This window comes from Neomonachus schauinslandi, chromosome 9 (assembly GCF_002201575.2).
Source record: "Neomonachus schauinslandi chromosome 9, ASM220157v2, whole genome shotgun sequence".
In the NCBI taxonomy this organism is placed as follows: domain Eukaryota; kingdom Metazoa; phylum Chordata; class Mammalia; order Carnivora; family Phocidae; genus Neomonachus; species Neomonachus schauinslandi.
Genome location: NC_058411.1, coordinates 42,913,484 through 42,936,870, shown reverse-complemented (window position 1 = coordinate 42,936,870; position 23,387 = coordinate 42,913,484). Strand labels below are relative to the sequence as shown.

At 35.7% G+C, this 23,387-nt stretch overlaps 1 protein-coding gene across 1 annotated transcript in view; it reads left to right on the top strand.

Annotated features, from left to right (window-relative positions):
* KTN1 (kinectin 1) overlaps positions 1-21,913 on the top strand; it is a 110,780-nt gene extending 88,867 nt beyond the window's left edge. Inside the window, 11 exon segments of the mRNA XM_044918208.1 lie at positions 2,820-2,909; positions 8,151-8,231; positions 9,020-9,109; positions 9,239-9,331; positions 10,311-10,382; positions 10,618-10,701; positions 10,861-10,944; positions 13,344-13,427; positions 15,093-15,185; positions 16,036-16,149; positions 21,442-21,913. Coding sequence (XP_044774143.1) covers positions 2,820-2,909; positions 8,151-8,231; positions 9,020-9,109; positions 9,239-9,331; positions 10,311-10,382; positions 10,618-10,701; positions 10,861-10,944; positions 13,344-13,427; positions 15,093-15,185; positions 16,036-16,149; positions 21,442-21,477 — 921 coding nt within the window. The 3' untranslated portion in view covers positions 21,478-21,913.
* The last annotated feature ends 1,474 nt before the right edge of the window (positions 21,914-23,387 follow it).

The window sequence follows — 23,387 nt, the reverse complement described above, 5'->3', positions numbered from 1 at the left end:
AGAGTTGTTTTTAAAGATGGAGACAAATGAATGTGCTGGTTCAGTCAAGCATTTTGAAAATTTCTACCAAGAATAAATGTGAACAGGAGTATTGAATTTTGTAGATGGGTTAATAAAGTTAATTATGTGATTTAGTTGAGCATTCTGTAAGTATTTTTTGGACCATGGTAATCTGTTGAATTTTAAATGTAGGTCTTAATGACGTTTGAAGGACTTTTTTTTTTTTTTAAGTAGAATAGTTTCTGTAAGGTTTTTAAATTTTTTTAATTTATTTTTTTAATGAAGATTTTTATTTATTGACAGAGAGAGAGAGTACAAGGAGGCAGAGAGGCAGGTAGAGGGAGAGGGAGAAGCAGGCTCCCCACTGAGCAGGGAGCCCGATGCGGGACTCGATCCCAGGAACCTGGGATCATGACCTGAGCCGAAGGCAGATGCTTAACCGACTGAGCCACCCAGGCGCCCCTCTGTAAGGTTTTTTTAATCAAATAAATGATTGTCATTATTTTTCCTCTAGTGTAATAGATTTGTATTTACTTCTGTACCTATTCACCTGCCTTAATTTTCACTAAAACCTAAATTTGAGACAGGTGGCAGATACTGGGGACTAGAGAAATCTAGGCCAGGGAAAAGAATAAGTGAGGCCAGGTAGGTAGGACATTATTGTTTTATTGTGAGTGGTTGCCGTCAGTTCCGTTAGCAGAGGGGTTCTGGTGTAGTTTCTGGTTGTTTCTGTTACCTTATTTTTCACTGTTAACACCTGCCTTTGTAGCTTTTATTTTGTTCACGAGACTGCATTAAATGCGAATCCCTTACTTAATATCATGCCATTCCGGCAAGAAATTATAGGCAACTGTTCTAGGCATTCTTGCAAATTGTTTCCAAAAGAGAACTAGAATTTATCCATGTTTCATCATATGCTTGGCGATGAGTATAAAAATTGACCCTTATTTCAAAACTCAACGCCAAGTGCCTGGTGGCTTCTTGCATAGCTAATGATCTAGAGAGAATAGAATTTATAGTCTTTCTCTATTTTAATGGAATTTAGACTGTTTTCAGATAGGCTAGGGGTAAAGTGATGTTGATAGACTCAGAACCATAAGTTATGCTGGGAGGAAAAAGAACTATGTAGAACTCCTTTAGTGTTTTAGATGATAGAAATAAGTAACGGTAACTTTATCTAAAATGTAAGAGAGGATGATACACTGCTTTTTCAAGATTATCTTTAAAGTAGTAAGTACTCTTGAGCTACTATAAATGATAGGTTCACATGAAAGATACTTCATAAATATTACACTTAGATAAAAATAGCAATTTTTAATATTAGATCTTTCCCAGGTATTAAAGTGGAATGGAAAGTGCTATCCACAACCAAACTACCAAACTAGATGGAAACTTTTTAGCAAAATTAGTACAAATCAAAATTAACTTCTCATTTTTCTGCCTCTTGTTATAAATTAGGCACATTTCTTTTACTTAGATTCTTTTTCCCTTGGAAAGTTTTCCAAAAAACTTCGTTGCACAGTGCTCTCTTCCTGTTTTTCTTTAGTGATTGTTCTACCACTTCTATGGTCAGATGATAAAAATGACCTCTTAATTGTGAATTAATTCTGAATTAGCAGTAAATCATTTTCCTTGAATGAATGTATCTTATGCAGTTAGGTGTATTTCTGAAAAATAGTGGACTTTATTGAATCACTGAAAACACTCCATTAAAACATCTAGTAAAATACTGCCACTAATCTTGAATAAAGTTAAGTTTTTTGTGTGTGTTCAGAATGTGATTAATCTCTAGCTTTTTATTGGGTAATTTTAGATTTTCATGTTTAGATTTTCTAAATTGATGTGTATGCATCTTAAATCAGTAATGGATTTCAAAGGTCACATTTAAATGGTGCGGGAAAGATAAGGTTGAGATGTTGCTAGCTCACTTGCCTTCTTGTCACCTGTTGAACTTCACAAGTGTTTTTTTCTTGGCTTGGTTTAGATGTGCATTTTTTGGGTGTCGTTTTTTTTTTAATTTTGTAGAGGTAGTTGGACTATTAGATTTTTATTTTGCGTGTGATCAAGTCATTACCCTAATTTTGACAAACCATGATTTTGAGTTAATAATTGATATCCATTATAGTTGGTTTTAAAATCACCAAATTTAGACATGCATTTGTAATACCTTTAAATTTACAGCTGACAAGAGTCCCTGTGTCAGAATTAGTCTTCTTGATGCTTGGTATTGGGGAATTAATTGCCATCAGTTTTTCCTCTTTCTTTCCTGTTTTTCTCATATGTACCACCCATCAAATTTTGATGGCCTTTTTTTTTTTCTTTGTAATGTCACTTGACCTTGAAGCTGGAAATGTGAAAGTTGCCATTTTAATCCCATGGTGTTACAGTCCATCAGTGATGCATTTTTTTTTTATAGAGAGAGATTTGCCAGCCAGTAAGCCTCAGTTACGTTGCCCAGGTAGATTTTTTTTTTTTGCATGTAGTTTAAGTTTTAGCTTAGGAAGTGTATTTTTAATTTTTTCTTGTTTGTTTTTTGCATTGTTTCTAGAAGGGCAAATCACTTGATTTCTAACAGCAAGGAAAATGTCCATATTATCAGATACTACCTTGGTTTAACTTGAGACGTTATTTAGGATGCTTTAGAGATTTTGCAGATTTTTTCTTATGGAAGCATTTTAACATTTTCAAAATAAATTTTAGCTTTTGTCAGTATTAAGATGAATTTTTAAAGTACTGTGACTTTTTCCTCCCTTAGAGCTTAAAAGACTTTTTTAATTCTATAATCTTGTAAGTTTGACTTGGTTCATCTTCTGCTTTAGGAAAGACAACAGCATGTGGAAGCAATTGAATTAGAAGCTAAAGAAGTTCTCAAAAAATTATTTCCAAAGGTGTCTGTTCCTCCGAATTTGGTAAGATTGATTATTTCTCTAAACAAGTCCTCTTTACCGTTACTTAAGGAAGTTGTGAATAAGCAGCATTTGCATTCTACACTTGGTTTAGAAGTACATCTATTCCTTAATCTTTTCTGTTGTTAATATGGGGTGCTTTTGAGTAGGTAAGATAAATAACCTGGTGCAAAACTCATTTCTGTTTATTCAACTGATACTTTTGTTGTATGCTATAAATTTTACATAATATAAATATATTTATATTTACATAACAATTTACATAATATAAATATGAAATTATTTAGAGGATTGTAAACATTTGGGAAAGAAATACTAATGTTTAATAGGCCAGTTATGTTTTTAATAGCTTTATTCAAAACAGCATAATTTTGTTATTTTAATTTCATGTATTTATATATTTATTTTTAAGTGGGCTCCACACTGGGGATGGAGCCCAACATGGGGATCAAACTCAGTGATGGTGAGATCAAGACCTGAGCCGAGGTCAAGAGTTGGACACTTAACTGACTGAGCCACCCCGGCGCCCCAAATAGAGCTTAATTTTAAATGATTGCATCTAGTTTTAGGAACACTTCATTTTTTTTTTTTTTTTTTTTTTTTTTTAATATTTTATTTATTTATTTGAGAGAGAGAGAATGAGAGACAGAGAGCAGGAGAGGGAGGAGGGTCAGAGGGAGAAGCAGACTCCCCGCTGAGCAGGGAGCCTGATGCGGGACTCGATCCCAGGACTCCAGGATCATGACCTGAGCCGAAGGCAGTCGCTTAACCAACTGAGCCACCCAGGCGCCCCATGGAACACTTCATTTTTTAATTAAATGTGTTTAATACTTTGAACCAGGCTTCTTTCATTTCAAAGCTCAAGATTTTGGTCACCTGTTAACTTCTTTAAGGAAAGCCTTGAAGATAATACAGAACAGCTTGCTTTACTTCGGGTTAAGTGAGAGAGAAAAGTTGCTTTGATTCAGAGAATTACTACAGTGAATATTTGAGAGCAGAGAAAGCCAGTGAGAGTGCATGTAGTTTGCTAAAATGGTGTTGTAGGGTCTTTCTTTAAAATTTTATTTTAATGGTAAATTGTATAAACACTCAGAAGTAGAGAGAATAGTATAATGAGCCTGCAGTACACAGTCTTGTTTTACCACTTCCTAGATTATTTTGAAGGAAGTCAAACATCAGAGCATTTCATCCGTAATTATTTTAGTATATATTTCTAAAAGATGAGGATTCCTTTAAAAATTACATTAAAAATCCTTAATTTCATACATTTTGTCAATGCATTTCTCCCTTTTGTCATATAAATTTTCAGTTTCAATGAAATAACCACATACTATAGTTTGTTGTTATCAGGACCTAAGTAAGGTCAATATGTGATTGGTTTAAGCGGTCTCTTAGATCCTTTTGATTCCATGGATCCCTCCTGTATGTCAGCAACATCCCCCTCTCCCCCGTTTTTTTTTTTTTTGGAGAGGGAGAGAATGAATTTAAACAGGCTCCATACCCAGCGCAGAGCCCAATGTGATGCTCAATCTCATGACCCTGATGACACGACCTGAGTTGAAATCAAGTCAGATGCTTAACCAACTGTGCCACCCAGCTTCCCCCCCCCCCCTTTTTTTTTTTAAACCTAATGGTTTCATAAGAAATTTCCCAGTCTGGATTTAACTAAGTGCATCCCTGTAGTGTCAGTGTGTTCTCTGTACCTTTTATATCCCATAAATTGGTAGTCAGTAGAGGCCTGATGAGATTCAGGTTCAGTACTTTAGAGGTAGGATGGAGTGGGGCAAGACTTCTTCATGGCGGTGTTGTGCACTTCTATCATGAGGTCTGTAAATGTCTGCTTTTCCTTCTTTGGCCCATTGGAACTTATTTAGGCTGGCTATCAAATCCTTTTTGACACAGCACTGCTAAACTCTCACAGCTTCTTTGCTTTGTGGTATAACAAGATGTTTTTGATTTATCATTTACATTTTCTGCTCCAAACTTAGAATCAGCTGTTTCTCCAAGGAGCTCTCGGCCGTTCTTTCTATGGGTGCTAGGTGTGTGGTATAAGTAAATTTAATAGTCTGTTTTATGTGTAGTCTGAGTTTAGCTGCTGCTCTCAGATTGTATCTACATACAGTCTACATTTAACTTGTACAAGAAGCAACAGTTCTTTAGTTTCCTTTGTAACTGTTGTGGATACATTCAGGTTTGATCACTATAGTAAATGTCTACCTCTGTGGGTTCAACTGATGAGACAGCTTGTACTGGACAGACTTAAGGATACACTGTTAGTTCTAGTGCTGGTCTTACATGAAGCCTAGAAAAAGGGGTTGCTACTTATTTCATAATTTTTCTTTTGTGGCCATGACCTGTTTTTATTTCTTTATTCCTACTTTATAATTTTATTAATGGAAATAAAATTGGGGGATTTATTTATTTGGCAGTATTGAGCCGAGAGAGTTAGTGATTATAATATCTATTCTTTTTTTTTTTTTTTTAAAGATTTTATTTATTTATTTGAGAGAGAGAGAATGAGAGAGAGAGAACACATGAGAGGGGATAGGGTCAGAGGACGAAGCAGACTCCCTGCTGCTTCTCCCTCTCCCTCTCCCACTCCCCCTGCTTGTGTTCCCTCTCTCTCTGTCAAATAAATATATAAAAAAAGAAAAAATTGTGTAAAATCACCAGCATGAAAAATTCTTCTTAATGTAATAGACTCATTCTTTTTTTTTTTTTTTTAAAGATTTATTTATTTGAGAGAGCGAGAAAGTACATGAGAGGGGAGAGGGTCAGAGGGAGAAGCAGGCTCCTCTCTGAGCAGGGAGCCTGATGCGGGACTCGATCCCAGTACTCCGGGATCATGACCTGAGCCGAAGGCAGTCGCTTAACCAACTGAGCCACCCAGGCGCCCTGTAATAGACTCATTCTTAACGGCAGTATTACCCTCAACAGCCATATAGTTTTTGGCACTATAAATATTTATAAATCACCATAAGACTTGGCTAATGATATTTGGCTTTTTTTCATCCACTTGTTAAAAGTTGAATATTTCTGCAGGTAGTCTGTTATTTGAGAAGTATATTAACTCTACTAAAGTGAACATTTTTAGATTTTTGAAAATGTGAAGAATGGGATAATCTATTTAATTTACGATGATAAAACAATGTTAAGTTTGTTTGGGCGCCTGGGTGGCTCAGTGGGTTAAGCGTCTGCCTTCTGCTCAGGTCATGATTCTGGAGTCCCGGGATTGAGTCCCACATCAGGCTCCCTGCTCGGCAGGGAGTCTGCTTCTCCCTCTGCCCCCCCCCCCCCATGCTCTCTTTCTCTCATTCTCTCTCTCTCTCTCTCAAATAAATAAATAATATCTTAAAAAAAAAAACAATGTTTGTTTTTAAGTTAATATAGTCAGTAGATATAAAAGGAATTTTACACATGAAGTAAAATCTTTTTACTATTTTCTTTTGCTTTTCTGCTAAGCAAATCAGTATAGGAGAGATCTAAACTATATGACCTAGAGGAATGTTTCCAAACTTTAAGCAACTAAATCATCTTTTCAGCTGACTTTTAACTTTTATTGAATTCCAGTATTTGAAGCTAAGTAGAATTTTAATGGTATATGTTTAGTCTTGGATCAAATTTATAATGTGAGAATGTAATTTTTTGGGGTGCCTGGGTGGTGCAGTTGTTAGGTGTCTGACTCTTGGTTTTGGCTCAGGTCAGGATCTCAGGGACGTGAGAACAAGCACTGCATTGGGCTCTGCACTGAGTGTGGAGTCTGCTTAAGAATCTCTTCCTCTGCTCCCCACACCCCACGTGCTTGCTCGCTCACTGACTCTCTCACTCTCTCAAAAATAATTAATTAAAAAAAATAGGCTTTTTTGACCACTTGGTACTATGGGGTCTTGTACTTTGGGGTGATCTCAGCATCCAGCTGTATTTATTTTTTATTCTTACTTGATGGAGTATAGAGAATCCTGATTCAGCCATATACTTAAAGCTTTAAGTTTGAGCAGTTAATAGAAATTTCATGTGTTCTTTTTTCTTGGAGTAAACTAAACCAAGGGGTTTAAATCAAATTTCCTCTTATTCTCTTTTAAGTATCTAACAAATACTCTTATCAGAGTTTAAAATTTGGACGAGGAGCATCAAAAATGTAGCATAATTTATTCTAAAATCTAGAATGACTAAAACCAAAATATATATATGTATGCCTTGTGTTTGCATCAGCTAACCTTTCAGCACAAATAGTTTTTGTTGGTTTTATTTATTTATTTATTAAGATTTTATTTATTTGAGAGAGATAGCAAGAGAGAGCACGAGCAGGGGTAGGGGTGAGGAGAGGGAGAAGCAGACTCCCTGCCAAGCAGAGAGCCTGACGTGGGGCTCAATCCCAGGACCCCGGGATCATGACCTGAGCCAAAGGCAGATGCTTAACTGAGCCACCCAGGTGCCCCTTTGTTGGTTTTAAATAAGTAAATGTTTATATATTCTTACCACTTCTCATTATGATTTTAAAAACACTTCATTATATGTGTTTATTTCGAAGTATTTTCAGAATCCCTGGAACACCTTCATAGTGTTTGAAATCCTCTGAATAAAGTATTTTCATTTGAACTTTATTAGTTTATGAACTCAGAATACTTAGTTTTTTTTTTAAGATTTTTTATTTATTTATCTGAGAGAGAGAATGGGAGACAGAGAGCATGAGAGGGAGGAGGGTCAGAGGGAGAAGCAGACTCCCCGCCGAGCAGGGAGCCCGATGCGGGACTCGATCCCGGGACTCCAGGATCATGACCTGAGCCGAAGGCAGTTGCTTAACCAACTGAGCCACCCAGGCGCCCCAGAATACTTAGTTTTTGAGAAATGGTTTACCTGAGTAAAGTTTTGAAAGTAATTTATTTTCAGTTTTCTCTGTTTTAAAGATTGAATGTACTCGTCCTGGCACTAGTAAGTGGTAGAGGCTGGAATTAAGTGAGCCCAGATCTCTCTATATAAGTCCAGAGTTCAATTGCAGATATCCTTGGTCAAGGTAAATAAGATGTGATTTTGGTGGTAATACAGAGGTGTATTTTCAATGTTTATTTTCAAGGCTGGGGTAGGTACAATTTATGCAGCAGTTATGTTCTTTGAAATTTCCAGAAAGGTGGTGTTTGTCTGTAGGCTTTTTTCATAGTCATCTAATTTGGTGGTTTCAAATGTTTTACCTATTTCATTTAGATATTTTTGGAAATTGGTTATTTTGACTTTTCTTTTTTACAGAGTTATAGTGAATGGTTGCGTGGATTTGAAAAGAAGGCAAAAGAATGTGTGGCTGAAACTTCAGGTTCAGAGGAGGTTAAGGTTAGTTCAAGAAATGAAGTATCTGTGTTGTAACCAGACATGGAAGAAAGAAGTAAATCAGAATTGTCTTTAAGAGCTTGGAAAGATAAAGTACATATTATGAATAGAATAATAATGACCTTTTGAGAAAGTGTAAGAAGGTGATTTCATTTTGTATAAATTTTGATAGAAATGCTACAAGTCTTCATTGCATTTGATAAGTATACAAAGCTAATGTTTGCTGTTTCTTTAACTTTGTATCGTAATCATTTCTAAAACTGTATATTTAACTATCTCTTACTCTCTTTTTAGCCTGGGTTTAAAAAGTAAAGATCAGTTGAGGTAGGTAGGTAGAAACTGACTGGTTTGCTAAAGTATCCCCAAATACCTCATTAAGAGTGTTCAGAATCTAGATGTGTTTTTATCTTTGCTAAAATTTGGAAGATTTTTTTGTATCTCAAGTGGCATGAATAAAATCCTCTTTTCCATATGTGAGTAGCATAGGTGTTGTGACTTGACTTCACGTGTGGTTCTGCTTTGATTTTACCATCCTGCTAAAGAGTGATAAGCCTATTATAAATTGTGTAATATATTTTGTAGTAATCAGACTCAGGAAGTTTTATTAGTAAAGACTGAATGACCAAAAAGGTTATTGAACTTGATTGCTGCTTAAGAAGGTTGAAATGTAGTGTCTCACTATAAAACAGTTAGAAACCATTTGTCATAATATACCATTAAATATTGCAACAAATTTGAAGCACACAAAACTGGTAAAACTAGAGAATTTTTCTTTATTTCATTCTTTGTAGGTTCTAGAGCACAAGTTGAAAGAAGCTGATGAAATGCACACATTGTTACAGCTCGAGTGTGAAAAATATAAATCCGTCCTAGCAGAAACAGTAGGAAATGATTTTTAATCTATATTTTGGTTTTATTTTTAAATTATTAACTTATTCCTTAGTGGCTTAAATAGTTTATCTTGTCATTAGAACATGAATTTTTCAAAACAACTATACTTTTGCCCGTAGGAAGGAATTTTACAGAAGCTACAGAGAAGTGTGGAACAAGAAGAAAATAAATGGAAAGTTAAAGTTGATGAATCACAGAAGACTATTAAACAGGTATCTAAAAAAGCATAGAGCAAGTAGTTCTCAAGAGTGTGGGCCCTGGATCCAGCAGCATCAGGAACCTGGAAACTTGTTAGAAATGCTCGTTCTTGGGCCCCATCCAAGATTTTCTGAATCTGAAACTCTGTGGGAACAGCAGTCTGTGTTTTAAAGAACTTCCACAACTGATTCTAATGCCCACCCAAGTTTGAGAATCAGTAGTTTAGGGTGTGATTTAAGGTAGTGATCTAGAATGTAAAATGCTTTGGAAGTTGTAGAACTACTGTGCGATAAAATAAGGCAAAGAATTTGGGGTTCAGAGCAAGCTTTGCAATGTTGATATGTGACCCATGATATAGTATTCAAGAAAAAGTTAATGAGTCCTTCTGTTCATGTGATCTGAATGTTCTTGGGCAGTCCTAATTTTTCTCCCATTTACTTGGCTGTGGTAAAGAGTGTCATCTGTGTGGTAGTCATCTTTGTATGGTGACAAATGGTAACTAGACTTACTGTGGGGATCATTTTGTAATGTATGAAAGTATGGAATCACTATAATGTACGCCTAAAACTAACAGGAAATGATATGCCAATTATACTTTAATAAAAATATGTTACAATAAAGGGAAAGTAAAGAGTGTCCTCTGTTGCTCACTTGTTTTCCTGGGCCAACCTGTGCAGAATTTAGCATTGCTGGTGGTATTCTATGTTAATGCATTTGGGGATTAAATATAGCCAGTTACTAGTTGGTTGTTAAGAAAAAAAAAATAAGCACTTCTAGCTGGGCCTTAATATAATATCATGCCAATGGGATAGGTTTTGATGACAATTTAAATCAAGTTAAATGTCTTGCCTTCATTTTCAGGGTCTTTTGAAACTCAGTGTGGCTTTAAAATGAGATGCATTTCAAAACCTCTGAAGAGTCTGATTAAAATTCTACAAGATAGAATCTCTGTATTCTTGATTTACTTGGTCATATAATTGTTTCACATTTCAGATGCAGTTGTCATTCACATCTTCAGAACAAGAGCTAGAGCGATTAAGAAGAGAAAATAAAGACATTGAAAATGTATGTTATTTCATCGCTTGACTTACAACCTGTGGACTCATTTTTAGCATTAAGCGTTGTCTTAAGATCTGTGTTTTAAGATTTCTTTAATGATGTAGTTGTTACGCTTTTAAGAATATCTTGGGTAGTGTTTGAGATGATACTGTGTTTTATTTGTAAGTGTGGTAACTTTCCATTGTGGGGGAGCATCATGAAAGGAATTCTTAAATTTAACTTTTCTTTGTTGCATTGCTAGCTGAGAAGAGAACGAGAGCATTTGGAAATGGAACTGGAGAAGGCAGAAATTGAACGATCTACCTATGTTACAGAAGTCAGAGAGGTACTTAGAATTTTTTTGACTTTGCTTCTCAGTTTAAATTAAGTTTATAGTAATGATAAAATATTTCAGTGTAAGTTGTTTGTGGCAGAGCCTCCAAGTAGCATACAAAACATGGGATATCATAAGGAGATCAATCTTAAACTCTAAACTTCATTGCAGCTGAAAGATCTGTTGACTGAATTGCAGAAAAAACTTGATGATTCATATTCTGAAGCAGTAAGACAGAATGAAGAGCTAAATTTGGTAAGAAGCTTGTTCTCCACTGGGTATCAAGTAGGCTCTGAAAACACTTGTGTTGACATGTGGAGAAACCATCCAAACTTTTTCTCCTTGCTAACATCTTTAGCTTGGCATTTTTGTAAGTTTAAGATAATCTTCGTATTCTGATGACTCCTAAGGTGATCTTTCTTTTCTTGACTCCTAAGATGATCCTTCTTTTCTTAGCTCCTAACAATGGCATGTTTGGCTTGCAACTCTTTTCCAGAAAGAAATTCATGCTTTATAAAACCTAATTCCTTGGACAGTATTATTTTTAGTGAATAAAGAAGTGAAACAAATAGATAAAGATAGCCTAAATTGTGAAGATTCTCTTCTCAGAGTTATGATAGTTAACTGGACCTCTTATTTTCTAACCTGGAAGGAGATGATTGAAGGTTGAAGATATGTATTCTTCATTCAAGGGCAATAATTCATTCCAGCTTCTTAATTTAACTGGTCTTTCTATAGATTATAGATAACAAAAAGCTTGTGAAATTCTCATCAGCATAACATTTAGAGCATAGTAATTCTAAAACTTAACGATAACTAAGGTTAGCTAAATGCCTTATAATGACATAGAGTACCCTGTATTCCCATTCTTAAAATTTCTGGAAATTTACACTCCTTCTGGCAAGCTTAGCTGTTAGATAAATATGACTAGCTCATTGTATGTTTCAAACAATCCTTTTGTCTTTCTATGACTGAAAAATTGTTACAACACATGACTAAATTGAAAGTATCTGAATAAACTCTAGGAAGATTGTAGTTAGTTTTCTCCTTACCCCAAGTTAACCCTGCCTAGTTTGGAACTTTCTTAGTACTGCTGTGTGTACTAAGAAAGAAGACTTCTTAACTCATTCATTTGTGGTTGGTCTTCTGTATTATGGCAGTGATTTATGGGAATGAGGGCTCTTTGAAAAGTACACATAGAGCCCCCCCCCTTTATTTTTGAAATAAAATTTTGGTTTTACTTATCTTCATTTTATTTAATTGAATCATTGCCACTGCAACGTGTGACTAGTTTTATACATATGCTTGCTTATATATTGCACACATCAGGACTGTGATTAGGCCATAGCTACAAGCTATAAGCCTCACCCTATAATGTGTTTTTAAAAAGTCATTTTTAACTCCGTTTGTTGGAGATTTTACTTTTAACTTTGGTGCTTGGTCAAAGCTGACCCCAGCAGTAGCATCAAACCCATAGGATTATGGTCGACTTCAGCCTAATGTTCTCTTTGTGTTTTTGCCTCTTTACTTCTGTTAAGGGGCCATTTTAAATGGTACTTGTTTCTTATTTTTGCCTTGAATTTGTAATCTTTATTTTAGTCTTTCTGCTTGTTTGCTCAGGATAACTGTTGCCACATTTTAAGATAAAATAATTTTGTTTGCTTATACATACATTGTATGTTTGGGGGTCAAAGGAATAATTATCTGATGTACTAAATAGAGTTAAGTGAAAGAGCAAAAACTGAAGCATTTGGGTATTTAGAGAGTTCTCCAAATAAAATTTCCAAATGGAATGTCCCTCACTAATTCCTTCTCCAGTTTGAAAGGTTAGTATCTTATATTTCTCCCTTTTGGATCTCCAGAAACTGTTTGGGATGGTATGCCTGTCGGTGTGAGGCAAAATCAATTAACTTGATGAATTTAATAAAGTTATTGTCAGTGTAGTCCATTTCCCTCATTCATATTTAATTGGAGCATTTATCATGAGAAGAGGCATTATATATTGGCACTAGAGTTTATAGAACTTTATAACTGGACAAATTGGTTCTTGAGAATTGTATCTTAAGACATCGCTTTAACAAAACATGATAAAATTAAAAAAAAAAAAAAAAGACATCGCATATTGTATAATTAGGCCCTTATGGTCTTGCACTGATCTCTTTAGTGATGTTTTAAAGGATGATCAACATTTAAATTTTTGAAGTTTTCATTTTACTGGATTTGTAATCTTCCATTCAATGTCTTTTAAAATATTACACAATTGACTCTTAACTGTATAGGTCAGAAGGCCTTAAAAAACTAATGAATAAAATTTCTGGCTACTTGCCTTTTAATTTAATTTAAATATGGATGAAGTACTTTATGAATAGTAATACTTTTAAAAGGCACTTTACTGGAATGTGATGGTTTTATTTTTACATTTACAGTTTTCTCCTCTGAACCCTAGTTTGTTTCTGTAGCTTTTCTTATATTTAGCTTTCCAGATGGGAACCTCCACTGCTTAGCTTTTCTATACATCTGGTGCAGCATATTGGCTAATCCACTGTGCATAATAACTGTTAGCAATCCCATTCTTTCTCATTCATTCTTCTAGAGGTCTCAGCACAAAGAAGGATGCAAATTAAGTTAATTGTGGTGTTCCTTTATTTTTACAGTTAAAGACACAGTTAAATGAAACACTCACAAAGCTTAGAACTGAACAAAGTGAAAGACAGAAGGTAGCTGGTGACTTGCATAAGGTAAGACACTGCTTGTCTTGAAGATGCCATATCATCATGCTGTTGTGCCTTGAATCTTAAGTAAACATACTGCTAATTCTGGATTTGGTTTTTTTGCATATTAACGTGTTTATAAATTTAAACTGTTTTACAGTTGCATTTTGGAACTAAACTTTTTGGCTTGTTTTTCGATTGTTCTTAATTTGCTTCATTATTTCAATACATATAAGTAATTGCTTTATAAAGTATAGATTAAGTTTTAAATGCAATTGAAGGTACTCTTTTTTAAAAATTTGGTTATATCCATGTATTGTTTTGTTGGGATTTTCTTATGTAGTTGCTTACAAAGTATGTTTCTTTTGATTTTTATAGATTCAAAATGTGTAGACCTCTGATGTTTCAGAAATTTGTTCCTTTCATTTATTTCTTTGTGGAAATACACTTTCTTAATCTCATATATAAATAGGGAGTTTTTAAGATTACATTTCTTACTCTCTATATTAGGATGGCAAGTTTTTTGTAATTCTGTTTTTAGATAGTTTTAATAGTGCAAGTCACATGCTTATCAAAGCTGCTTTAGAGCTATGATTGTGTTTGTGGGAGTCATTAGCAAAACACATATGTCACTTTTTTAAAAGTTGGAAGAAATATTTTTGTTTTGTATGATACAGCTTCTAATTGTTACATAAAAGTCTAGGAATCCATTAAGAGTACATTTAGCATGATGAAAAAATAAGTGTAGGAGTCCAGAATTGCTTCAAATTATTTTGGCGTTGCTGTTACCAGTAGATAAAATGTGAACTCAGGATGTTTGTTTCAGAAGTAGGTTCATGATACATTGTCAAGGATAAGCAATCTGACTTACTTTGATATAGGTGATTTTAATTTTTGACCTCTTGATCACAATATAAAACATGCATTTTTAGCCTAGCAGTTTCGTGTCTCAGGGATTAAGGATATTAAACAGGTGCTCAAAGATACGGATGTGCCGTGTTATTTATGATTGCTAATACAACAGTAGAAGACAGTGACTGCCCCTTATCTGTAGACCAGAAATACTGTGCAACACTTGATTAGAAATGTACATAAATAATTATTGATATAAAAAGTTAACAAAATACTTCGTAAAACAAGCAAGTATAAAATAGCAGGTATGTTAAAAGCCCATTTATATGAAATTTTCTGCCCAAATTTTTTGTTAGCACTTATATGTATACAGGAGGGATCTGGACAAGAGGGTCAGAGCAAAGCCACTATTTAGGATTTGTGGGACATATATGGTTTCTCTCACATACCCTTCTTTGTATGTTTAACACAACCCTTTAAAAATGTAAAAACCACTCTTAGCTTGTGAGCTATACAAAAACAGGCTGTGGCCAGATTTGGCTGATGCATGATCTAGACTAATGTTAACCTAAATATCAACTGTGGCTATTTCTTCTTTTAATTTCTTTATACATTTTTCTCTGTTGTTTGAACTTTTTAAAACAGCATATGTTTTTATAATCTGGTCAAGGAGGAAACTTTTAATTTTGGAGGAAAAAACTGAATAGATTGGCTTTCCATTGTATTTTGAGATGAGCTTTAATCTTGTAAAAAATATGTTAAGAAAATCACTCTTTTTTTTTTTTTCTCATAATACTCCATTGTAGTATTTAGAGGCTACCATGTTGCTTTTCCTTACAGGCTCAAAAGTCACTGGATCTTATCCAGTCAAAAATAGTAAAAGCTGCTGGAGACACTACTGTTATTGAGAATAGTGATGTTTCCCCAGAAATGGTATGCATTTTCTTTTACCCCAGATCTCTAGGCTAATTACCTTGTAAATTACATGAAGAATAAAAATGTGCTGGATCTGTTTCTGACTAAAAAAACGCCTTTGTAATGTACTTCCATCAGTTATGTTGCATTCTTACTGAAGGTCATCTTTTCTTCCAGATATTTTATCTCTGAAATGCACTGTTTTTATTAATGTTTGTTTTCACTTGAGCTTGTAAGATAGTACATTAATTGTAATGTTTGTGTTGGAAGTATTATGGTATACTGCTGAAGAATGTGGACTTTGTTAGATTGCCTGTGCTTGAATCCTGACTCTGCTACTTAGTAGCTGTGTGACTTTGGACAACTTTCCTTAGCCTCTATGTGCTTTGGTTGCCCCATCTGTGAAAGGCAATGATAATAGTACCAATCCTGTAAGGATTGTTGACGGGAATAAATGAAATGCGTTACTATCTAAAACACTTAGAATAGTGCGTAGCACTTAAAACAGTGCTGCCTAGCATTTAGGGCTCAATATATGTGAGCTTACTTTTACTGTTATAAATGTGCTGTCCTTTGGTGTCTGGCAGATTTTTTTTTCTGAAAGGAGAAATGGATTTACAACTACTAAACAGGCTCTAGATTTTTGCCTTTGTTGGCCTAGTGACATAACATAGCTTTCTTTGGTGCAACCTAATTTGCATTACTAGATAGCAAACACTGTTTCTGTATGTGGTTTTTGTTAATTTTTATGTCATTTTCAAGATTTTTCATGTTTGTATTTAAAACAATAAAATATTTTCTGTGTTAGGTTGCAAATGCCTTTTCCTTATGTTTGGAGTTTTTTAAATCACTTTCCTCTTCTTTTTAGGAGTCTTCTGAGAAGGAGACAATGTCTGTAAGTCTAAATCAGACTGTCACCCAGTTACAGCAGTTGCTTCAGGCAGTAAACCAACAGCTCACAAAGGAGAAAGAACACTACCAGGTATTAGGTAAGAATAACTGAAGTACTGTTGTCTGTTTATGGCTAGTTGACAGAGTGTGTGTGAGTGTATTTGTAGTGGGGGTTTACCAGGACTACGGGAGCTCCCGTTGCCTTCCTGGAAGTAGTCCCTCTTTCTTTCTCTCAACACCTGCAGATGACAGCTTTAGCTTTCTTGGAGTTTTATTTCCATTTCTTCCATATTTTGGTCTTGCAGCTTGGAGGGGGGAAAACCTTTTGTTTTTGCCTCCTTTGATCTTCTTAAAAAACAGACTCTCTTATGACTTGTTTACCTAAGTTTTGTTGCATAGTATGGGCAACTACTTCTTTAGTTGATCCTGATCTTAGTTCTGGTAAAGTGTCTGTGTGATTTTTTTTTTTTTTTTCTTAATGACTTGGTAAAATAAAGTGACTAATATTTTTACTGATAGTAGATGCTGAATTGAAAATCAAGTCATCACAATTTCTTTAAATTGGAAATTGAGTTTTTACTTAAGTCTGCTTATAAGGTAATCAAAGAAATCCCATTTTTTAACTCCTAAAGTGAGTCTTAATTGAAGATAAATAAACCTGTTTATCATTAACCAAACCATATTATGAAATTTTATTGCCCTCCAGATATATTAGGTGTCCTGGAAAAGTTGGATGGATCACCACATTTTGGTTATAGGGGCATTCTGTCTCACTTATAGAATGATTGTCATCTGGTCTGCCTTAGCATAAACTCTCCTTTAAAATGCTGTTCAGGTCAGTTAGCTCCACAAGATTTCGTAGACAAACCCAGCTCATTCTTTTAACCTGTCTGCAAAAATAATTATACCTTAATCTTTTATCCTTGGTAAGCTAACCTCTCCATTGCCTATAGTTAAACTTCTGCCACATTACTTCCCTTCTCTAAATTAGAAAATAATCTGCTTCCTGCGTCGCTGGTAACTCTCTTTCCCATGTCTTCAGCCTTATTCTCTTCCCTGCACATGCTCCTTCTGTTCAGTCTTGAAAACCTGCTCTAATGTCTTATTTTAACCTTCCTTCAGGTTACCACCTTAATTTTTTTTTTTTAAAGATTTTATTTATTTTGACAGAGATAGCGAGAGAGGGAACACTAGTGGGGGTAGGGGTGGGGAATGGAAGAGGGAGAAGCAGGCTTCCCGATGAGCAGAGAGCCTGATGCGGGGCTCAATCCCAGGACCCTGGGATCATGACCTGAGCTGAAGGCAGACGCTTAATGACTGAGCCACCCAGGCACCCCCCACCTTAATTTTTTTTACGTCACTGTTTAACAGAGATTCTTAAAATAAGAAACTATTCTCAGAATATCTACTTCTTTAATTGCTATTAACAGCTCCATGTACTCTAGAATGCCATTCCAATGAAAACTTTTTTGCTGAGGTCATTAGTGATTTCTTGATACGGAAAGTATAAGAAAGTATAAATTTCCAATATAAGAGACTAAAAGTAGTTATGAAATATGCTAAATAGGCTGAAGTCAGTCCATAGGCCTTGGTGTAATAAGAAAAGGGCTTGGCTTCATTTCTGAGAGCCTAAAAAATTATAAGATTACTTATTACCCTGTGCCTTTCAACCTTGTCGGTATTATCTCTCCAGCATCTCAGAGGTGTTCTTTAATATTTCTTTTTCTTCCCAAACACATGGTATGCTTATATTAAGTCTTAGGAACCTATTTCCACATTGGTCGTTTTCCTATTAAATTTGAGACTTATACTGATTGTTGGCAGTATAACACTTTTATTTTTCAGATTTTTTCTTCCTGATTTATGAAATTGTAGCAACTTGTTAAATATGTATATCCTGGCAACACAGCTAAAACTGAACTGTTGTTTGGCAGGCAGCTCCCCAAAGTGATAACTCTTTGGTCAGCTAATGAATGTAAGTCCAAGTTTGGCAGGTGAAAAGGTGGTTGAGCATCAGCAGTGCAATGTGAAGGGCAGAATGGGTTGGATAGAATGGATTGTATGAAGACAGGGTCTGCTAGGCACTTGAGAATTCTTCCTTCTATAGGTTCTACCCAGCATTGGCAGTGGAAACCCCTCCCTACAGATTCCTTGGTTCCCACAGCCTTCTTTGTTTTGTTTTTTTTTTTTTTTAAAGATTTTATTTATTTATTTGACAGAGAAAGACACAGCAAGAGAGGGAACACAAACGGGGAGTGGGAGAGGGGGAAGCAGACTCCCCGCCGAGCAGGGAGCCCGATGCGGGACTCGATCCCGGGACTCCAGGATCATGACCTGAGCCGAAGGCAGTCGCTTAACCAACTGAGCCACCCAGGCGCCCTTTTTTTTTTTTAGATTTTATTTATTTATTTGAGAGCATGAGAGGAGAGGGTCAGAAGGAGAAGCAGACTCCCCTCTGAGCAGGGAGCCCGATGTGGGACTTGATCCAGGGACTCCGGGATCATGACCTGAGCCGAAGGCAGTCGCTTAACCAACCGAGCCACCCAGGCGCCCCCACAGCCTTCTTTGTACCCTTTAAATGTTTATTACCCGGTTTTGAACTTCAGCCATCATTTTTGCTCGATATATTCTCCCTCTTGTGAATTATTCATTTATTTATTTATTTCCTTTTATGGGGGTGGGGTGGTGGGAAGAGACAGAGGGGAGGGAGAGCAGGAATCTTAAGCAGGCTCAATGCCCAGTGCACAACCTGACACAGGGCTCCATCTCACAACCCTGAGATCACGACCTGAGCTGAATTCAAGAGTCTGACATTCAACCACCTGAGTCAACCAGGCACTCCTCTTGTGAATTCTTTTAAAACTAGTACTGTATTGGATGAGAAAAACAAAAAACAAAAAAAACCTACTACTGCCTAATGATTAAATTGAAAATATAGCTTGTTTAATCATCGAAATGTAGGTAATAGGCTAATATCTGATGTCAGGAAACTTACTTCTTTTTAGTATATACCACAAGTACATATGAATTGTTTAAAATAATGCTATACATATTTGATAAGGGAAAAACAGTTTCTAAAAGGCAAAAATGGGATGATGATATGCAGTTATTTAGTGTTCTAAATCCTAATATTCATTACTTAGCATTTCTCTGAGCTGTAGGGGTATGTGTATTGATCTTATATCCTTAATTTGTAAGACCTTAACCTTTCTTTTCTTTTGGAAGTCTTCCTATTTCCTATCCCTCCACCCCCAAAAAAGAAGATTGTCACCTCTTCCCTTCCTTTGTATGAATTAAGATACTTTTTTCTTTTTTTTTAAGCTTTGGACTAACAACACTAGTACTTGATAGTATGCTTTTTTTTGTTCCCAGATATCTATTTTTCCTTACGTTTCTTTCATATTTGCTTGTCTTCTAAGTTTTCAAACTGTATGTCTGACCATATCAGAAGATTTCATTACTCCAGTCTGTTTGGGCTGCTATAACAAAAATGCCATAGACTGGGTGGCTTAAATAACATTTATTTCTGACAGTCTGTGCATGGCAGAAGGGGCAAGGGAGCTCTCTGGGGTCCCTTTTAGAAGGACACTAGTCCCATTCATGATGGTGCGGTCTTTCAAAGGCCCCACTTCCAAATGCCATTACATTGGGGGGTTAGAATTTCAATATATGAATTGGGGGGTGGGCACAAACATTCAGACCATAACACTCAGGTTCTCTTCCCTTGGAACCAGTTTATGGAATCCTATGGAGGAAGAGGTTTATTTTAACAGCACTTATGAGTATCCTGCTAAGCTTGAGCAGGCTTCTGACTTGTGGTCATTTGCTTAATCTTCACAATAACCCAGGGCATTGGGTAGGTAGGTGGTATTATTTGTTTTTTATTCCATTTTACAACAGACCCACAGAGGTTCTATAGTTTGCCCAAGGTCATGCAACTAGTAACTGGGTGAGCTGGGATTTAAATTGTGGTGGTCTTTGCCCAATGCATACACTCTTAATCAGTACTTTTCTTCTCTAATTCAGGCATTCTGTGCCCTGACCTCTTTTTCTTGCTGCTTTTTTTCCCTCCTCATTCTGTCTAATCCTTTGTTGCCAGCCTCTTATAGTTTGTGTTTTCAATTCTGACTTTGTCCTAAAGTTGGTATTTTGTCAGTAGTGAGTTGGAGAGGCTCTTAATGTTATCCAGAAAAAATTGAGGTGAAGTTTTGTGTATGTGTTTTGTATGTATTTGCTCCCCTATTCCACGTGACCAATAGATTTTTTTACGATGTTGTCTCTCGTTTCTGAAAGAAGGATGTTCTTTTATAGTGGTATTGAAGTATAAGGATTAGTGTTCCAGATAAAAACTAGCTTTTATTTCTACACTTTACACTTGGCTATCACGTAGCTCAGGCTTTCATTTTCGGTGGTGTGTTTACATAGCACTCAATAGCGTCCTGTACCAGTGGGCTGTGTACACTTTCTGATCCACTGTTAATCTTGTTCTTAATTAGAGAACACGATAGCCAGTGATAACTTTGCTTTTTCACTTTCTCATTCTTTTCCCCTTGACTTTTTATTTTGAAAAAGTTCACACATAAAGAAAGGTTGAAAGAATAGTGCAACACTCGCACATCCTTCACCTGCTTCATCTCTTTCCATGTATATACGTATTTGGTTAATGTCAGACCGTTTGAAAGTGACTTTCAGATATCACATTTTATCCTTAAGCACTTGGGAATGCATCTCTGAAGAACAAAAGCATTCTCTTACAAATCCATAGAACCACTATCACATCTAAACAAAACCAGTAGTTACATAAAATTATCCATTATTAAACCTGTGTTCAAGATCCCCAGGTATACCGCAAGTATTTTTTAGCTATTTTTCCCAAACCAGGATCCAGTCAGAATTTATATGTTGCATTTGGTTAAGTCTTTTTAGTCTCTCTAATGACTTTTGAAGTTTAATTTCTTATAGTCATTTTATCTGACTTGGAAAGCTTCCCATGACCTCAGAAAATTTCTGTCTGAAACTTTATTCATGGGGGAGAGTTGTAAATTTCAGTGCTACCCACTTTATTAGCTTTATATTTTCTTGAGAAGAACTAATAAAAATGGATTCCCAATGTTCTCTTATATTTTCTAATAGTATTTTTAAATCCTCACATTATTCTGTTTGGTTTGAGGTTTTCACTCATATTTTTAAATCCACCTCAAAAGCTTCTGAATCCTGTGATTTCTCTCGTTTTTGATTACCATTAGTATAATTGCCTTGATCCTAGTTGAAAGAGCCATGCTAGATCAAATAGAATATGTATTTTTGGTGTTTGACAAATGTCTTCTGATTGCCTTTTGTTTCTTGTTTTAAAATGAATTTCTTTCTTTCTGATCTTTTACAGAGTGAAGTAACTGGGAAACTGTTCATTCAAGGATAACAGAAGGCATTGTATTATATTTTGCCAAATTAAAGCCTTATTTATGTTTTCACCCTTTCTACTTTGTCAGAAACACTGAACAGAGTTTTGTCTTTTCTAATCCTTGTTAGACTACTGATTTAAAGAGAAAAAAAACAACTCTGTAGACACCTTCAGAGTTTAGTTTTATAATAAAAACTATTTGAATAATTAGACCTTTACATTCCTGAAGATAAAATAAACATGTAATCTTTTATCTTATTTTGCTCAATAAAATTGTTCAGAAGATCAAAAGTGGTAAAGACAATATAAAATTTAACATTTTAATACTGATGTTGTACACTGTTTTACTTAACATTTTGGGGAGTAACTGCCTCTGACTTCAAGAAAACACTTTTTTGTTGCTAATGTAATCCGTTTTTTGTAATGGCGTCAGCAAATAAAGGGATGCTTATTATTCAAACTTGCTCTAATTTTCATTGTGCTTTAACAGATCTCATTAGCCGTACAGAGCACCATAATTTAGAACACAGTTATTAATTGCAACTCTTGGACAAGGTAAGATAGGTATTGTTGCTCATACGACTTCTGTAAGGGGAGTTCTGGGTCTTCTGCGTGGCTCCGTGTGGTGTGAACTTTGTCCAGCAGTGCTGTGCGCCACAGAAAGGAGGAGGCAAGAATTTAGCATTCAGACCCACTGCTCCAGCTTCAGGTGGAAGAGCTCTGCTTTTACACTTACTGTTCATAACCAATGATAGGGGACTTTTTAGTGTCCTTGTCAGGCACTGTGTTACACAGTTTGCACATGTTATTTTTTGTTGAAGAAAGTTTTTTTCTTCATTTTATTTTATTTTTATTTTTTTAATTTTATTTTACTATGTTATGTTAATCCCCATACATTACATCATTAGTTTTTGATGTAGTGTTCCATGATTCATTGTTTGCGTATAACACCCAGTGCTCCATTCCGTGCGTGCCCTCCTTAATACCCATCACCAGGCTAACCCACCCCCCCACCCCCCTCCCCTCTAGAACCCTCAGTTTGTTTCCCGTAGTCCATAGTCTCTCATGGTTCGTCTCCCCCTCCAATTTCCCCCCCTTCATTTTTCCATTCCTACTATCTTCTTCTTTTTTTTTTTTTTTAAACATATAATGTATTATTTGTTTCAGGGGTACAGGTCTGTGATTCATCAGTCTTACCCAATTCACAGCGCTCACCATAGCACATACCCTCCCCAGTGTCTATCACCCAGCCACCCCATCCCTCCCACCCCCCACCATTCCAGCAACCCTCAGATTGTTTCCTGAGATTAAGAACTCCTTTTAATTAAATAATTTGATGCAAGCACTAAACCTTGCAGATGCTAACTAACCGCTGAAAGCTATCTTGTGCCATTGAGAGTAGAAGTGCCTGTGAGGCCATAGTGTGGTCTCCTTGCTATTTCAGTAATCCTTCTGCTTAAAATAGCTCTTTTCTCTTGGATATCAGTCCTGGCTTGCTTCTTCACCATCTTGAAATCTGTTTGAATGTCCCCTTTCTCATCAGGTCTTTCTTGACCATCCAGTATCCCCCTCTGCCTCCCTATCCACCTACCTATTTTTGTTATAATGTCTATAGCCTCCAGTATATACTTGGTCATACCTCTTCCTCCCACCAGAAAGTAGCTCCATGAGGGCAGGAATCCTCTCCTCTATTCTTTGCTTTTTCCCCAGCCCTGAGCAAGTGCCTGACACTTGTGCTCAGGTACTGAAATGAATGAATGGATAAAATTCATTTTTGTAGTTTGAGAATTATCTGAAGTGTGGTGCCTTTTCATATCATCCCGTGTACACCAGATAGTATTTCTTTTTTATTTATTTATTATTTTTTAAAGATTTTATTTATTTGACAGAGAGAGAGACAGTGAGAGAGGGAACACAAGCAGGGGGAG